Below are 4,855 nucleotides of genomic sequence, written 5' to 3'. Positions count from 1 at the left end.
ATATACTCCCTTAACCTTTTTGGATGAAATTCAGGCTCAGAGAGATGCAAATGACTTGCCTAGCAAGTTAATGACAGAGTTTTTACTTTTTTTTTTTTTCAACAGAGTCTCGCTCTGTTGCCCAGACCGGAGTGCAGTGGTGCAATCTCAGCTCACTGCAACCTCTACCTTCTGGGTTTAAGCGATTCTCATGTCTCAGCCTCCCGAGTAGCTGGGACTACAGGCGCCCGCCACCAGGCCCAGCTAATTTTTGTATTTTTAGTAGAGACAGGGTTTCACCATGTTGGCCAAGCAGGTCTCCAACTCCTGACTTCAGGTGATCCGCCTGCCTCGGCCTCCCAAAGTGCTGGGATTACAGGTGTGAGCCACTGTGCCCAGCCTAATGACAGAGTTTTCTTATTCAATGTGCTTTTGCCCTTTATTATTAAACACTATTTCCTAAGCCTTTCTCTTGATATGTACCTTTCCCACCTCCAATGCCCGTCACTATTTAGGGCCATTTCACACCAGCATTTGGAGCTGACTGGCAAGAGTACCTCTAAGGTTTTGCATTTCTGGAAATGAATGAATGCTTTAAACTAAACATGACACATGATATTCTTAGTTATGAAATCATAGTTGCATTTACTTAGATGAAAAGCAAATTTTGTATCTAATGCCTTATTAGGAAGTCTTACTACACTACTACACCCCAGGGTTAACAGCCTTTTACTTTTCCTAATCCTCTTTTTCAGACTTCACTAGATTTTTAAATGTCTTTGAACCTTTTCCAACGGCAAGAATTGGAAATCTTATAACAAAAATATTTTCAGATAGCCGAATCAGTCATTACCACTTAATGAGGCAGGGCTTGCCAAAAGTCCTAAGAATTACTAAATAGTGTCACAACTGAATATAAATGATCATAGTATTATATCTGGAACCATATTAAAATCCCAATTTGAAAGAGCAATAGTCTTATAGGTAAATTCATGGGATTGTCTCTTACACACTGCCTCAAAGAAAAGCAACCCATTATTTTAAACATGAACATCTTCACTAGATTTTTACAAGTCTTTGCAATTATCCCAAAGCAAAACTTGAAAATCTTTATATCCTACAGTTTCTCAACCTTGGCACCACTGACATTTGGATGGAATAATTCTTTGTTGTGGGGGACCATCTGCGCATAGCAGAATATTTAGTACAATAATAGCACCCTTGGCATCTAACTGCTAGATGCCAATAATATCCTTCCTCTTTCAACCAAAATGTCACTGCCAAATGTGGGGGAATGGTGAGGTTGGTGGAGGTCTATGAAAAATATATTCCCCCTACACCCACTGATAACCACTATTGTAACAAAACAGAACAGTTCTATCTTAAATTCTCAGAAGCACAGGGTATACTGATCCAAGCCTCTAAGGGTGCCTTTTAAAAAGAGAAAGGCAGAATAAACAGTGAAACTTTAGAGGAAAGTTAGAAATACATATCCATAATAAATGAAGAATTCTAAGTGTAAATATATAGAAATATATACAGACACACACAAACGTCCATTATGAAAACTTCAACTGTCCAAGTTGCTGTGCTGAAATTTTGCTTAATAAACTACTATCCAAAATGAGTCAATGGCCTCAATGTTACATTGATTATTATCAAACACTCTTTTTTAAAATATAATTTGCTATCAAAGGAGACATTAGATTAAATTACACCATACATACCTTCAAATTTGGCATTCACCATAACATACAAATGCTCTCCTAGACAGTCACTTCGGTCCCTGGATAATGCATGTAAACTAATGGTGGGGTATTCCAGTGAGAATCCTAATCCAGAACCATCTAACCAAGACAGGCGGCTGAAAAACATGTTTTAAGTAGATTAGTTTTAGAAAGTAAATCCTAATGTAATATCACAAAGTATATAAAAGTTCAGCTTGGACACCTTTATGCATATAAATAAATTCAAGCTTACTTTTTTAGAAATGTTCATAAAATAAGAAAATTCAGGCCAGGCGCGGTGGCTCAAGCCTGTAATCCCAGCACTTTGGGAGGCTGAAACGGGCGGATCACGAGGTCAGGAGATCGAGACCATCCTGGCTAACACGGTGAAACCCCGTCTCTACTAAAAAATACAAAAACTAGCCGGGCAAGGTGGCGGGCGCCTGTAGTCCCAGCTACTCGGGAGGCTGAGGCAGGAGAATGGCGTGAACCTGGGAGGCGGAGCTTGCAGTGAGTTGAGATCCGGCCACTGCACTCCAGCCTGGGCGACAGAGTGAGACTCCGTCTCAAAAAAAAAAAGAAAGAAAATTCAGTAGTGGAAATTGAATTTTCTTTAAGATCAATTCTCTTAAAGTCTCTTTCCCTCTAGCTATAAATTCAAACAGACTTGAAATTCCATTTTCCTCAGTCACATGTATGTTTCTATGACTTTCAAGCTTACTCTTTTTTGATATGTCTTCAAATACCCTCTTTGCTTTTGCAAATCCTCCCCTCTTCCATGAGGCCTCCCTTCAACTACACCAGTCCATAAAGACCTCTTCTTTTTCTGATTTGCAAATTTTAGTACTTAACTCTGTGGTAATGAGTCTTATATGTGCCCTTATGGAATATGAGCTATTTGACAGCAGGACTCGTCACATTCCTTTATTTAACATTCTTCAAAACCATTAACAAACAGCTCAGGAGGTAAGTATGCAATAAATCCTTGGTAATCATTCGTTTCTCCATGAATCCTATACTAAAAGACATAAATGGGTGTCATCACACTCACCGCAACTCAGGAAATATTTATTACCTTGAGAGACAGACTCCCTGAAGCCTCTCATTTATTCAACATCTTTAAGAGAAAGCCACAGAAAAGCTAGGCCTAGTTTTCCCTCAAATGTGGTCAAATGCAAATATTTTATTGGTGTACCAAAGGAAGCACATCACCAAAATCAGTATGTTGAGCTTTCAGGAGAGGTTAGCTAATTTTCTGATAATATTTCATCCATCTGTACCACTTAGCAGAAAAAAAGTAAAAAATCCTGAAGAAGCTAAAAAAAAAATGTTAATGCAATACAGTGGTTGCCTAGGGCTAGAAGGAAATAGGAATGTCTGCTAATGGGTACCAGGTTCTTTTTGGGGTGAAGAAAATATTCTAAAATTGAGGTGATAATTGCACGATACTGTAAACAGACTAAAAACTACTGAATTGTATGTTTAAATGGTTAAACAGTATGTTATATGAATTATTTTTAAAAGTTAATGAAGTAAGACCCATGTATCATTCTATATTCTATACAATTTTAACAAGCCTGGCTGTCTAATTTTTAACCAAGCAAAAACAAAAGTAAAAGAGGAGAACCTAGGACTGCCTTGGGCAGGAACAATGACAGTGTGACAGTCTGAGATCATTCATGTTCAGTGGAAGGGGAGGATGAACTTTACACCACAGTTCCCCTAAAGAAAATCAATGTCTAACCACATACTATGAGTGTTAAACACGCCTGACCCTCAGTTACCAAAAGCATTACCAAAACAAAGGCAGATTATTAGATTGTGGTGATAACTGTACAGATCTGCAAATATACTAAAACTTATGTAATTGTTTACTTTAAAAAGGCAAAAGTAAGTATATGCACTGTCATGTGGAAAGATTTCCATTCAACATTCTTATTTAAAAAAAAAAAAGTAAAGGAAATCTAAGAAGCTTAAAGGTGATAAATCTTTGTTTTTGTTTTTTTGAGATGAAGTCTCGCTTTGTCACCCAGGCTGGAGTGCAGTGGCATGATCTTGGCTCACTGCAACCTCCACCTCCGGGGTTCAGGCGATTCTCCTGCCTCAGCCTCCCAAGTAGCTGGGATTACAGCCCTGTGACACCACATCTCATGAATTTTTGTATTTTTAGTAGAGACAGGGTTTTGCCATGATGGTCATGATGGTCAGGCTGGTCTCAAACTCCCGACCTTGGGTGATCTGCCACCTCGGCCTCCCAAAGTGCTGGGATTACAAGCCTGAGCCACTGCACCTGGCCTAAAAGTGATAAATCTTAAAGAGCTAAAAGTGATAAAACCTCTACAAATTATTTTCCAGAACAACTCATTCCTACTGGTTCCAAAGAAACATTGTATTATGTAATGAGTTATGTGCTGTATGCATCTTTCCTGCTCACTGCCTTCCTTTTAATGTGGAGATGAAACAATACCCAAGTATCACGAGTCCCCTACAAAAGCTATATGATTTTAAAGCAAATAAACTGCCCTTTTCTGATCCCAAAAATTTTCTGGCATTATCACAATTCAGAAAGAAACATTCCAAATTTGGGTGTCCAAAATAATTTCAAATATCCAGAGCCATAAAACTTGAATGAGGACATGGAAAAACTGAAACCTAAACATAGAATCAGTGCCTATCAAATTATGGCCTTTACTTTTAAAAGCCATAATAATAACTCTGTAATTCCTTACTAGTGCAGAGAGAATAAAATGCTCCTCTGCACAGCATTTGCTATGGAGCTCTCATAATCTTTTACATGAACTGGGATTATGCACTCTACAGGACGGAAGCCAAGTTCCACACTTAAAAACACTTACTCTAATGGTTAAATTCTTCTTTTTTTTTTTTTAATAAAAAAAGAAAAGAAACCCCTAGGCTTCTGTATTTTACCTTTTCAGATTTACAAAGGCATATCATATATTAATATTCACAGATATTTTTAAATGGAAAAACAACTTACTTTCAACAACTTATTTTTTCCAACAGCATGTTACTATGTTAAAAAAGATTTGACATTATAGGCCGAGCGTGGTGGCTCACGCCTGTAATCCCAGCATTTTGGGAGGCTGAGGTGGATGGATCACCTGAGGTCAGGAGTTCCAGACCAGCCT

General features: G+C 38.1%; 1 protein-coding gene across 5 annotated transcripts in view; it reads right to left on the bottom strand.

Moving 5' to 3' along the window:
* Window positions 1-4,855, bottom strand: part of CLNS1A (chloride channel, nucleotide-sensitive, 1A) — a 32,286-nt gene that overhangs the window by 17,804 nt on the left and 9,627 nt on the right. For all 5 annotated transcript variants that reach the window (XR_001007105.1, XM_011989729.1, XM_011989728.1 and 2 more), the window contains exon 2: window positions 1,707-1,843. Coding sequence is in view for 4 of the 5 variants with exons in the window: in XM_011989729.1 (XP_011845119.1) it covers window positions 1,707-1,843 (137 nt within the window). In the remaining variant the exon portion in view is untranslated. The remainder of the gene's footprint in view (window positions 1-1,706; window positions 1,844-4,855) is intronic.

Source organism: Mandrillus leucophaeus, unplaced genomic scaffold (assembly GCF_000951045.1).
Source record: "Mandrillus leucophaeus isolate KB7577 unplaced genomic scaffold, Mleu.le_1.0 Scaffold360, whole genome shotgun sequence".
Classification (NCBI taxonomy): Eukaryota; Metazoa; Chordata; class Mammalia; order Primates; family Cercopithecidae; genus Mandrillus; species Mandrillus leucophaeus.
The sequence above is the reverse complement of the archived record's forward strand: the minus strand, read 5'-3'. Positions and strand labels throughout refer to the sequence as shown.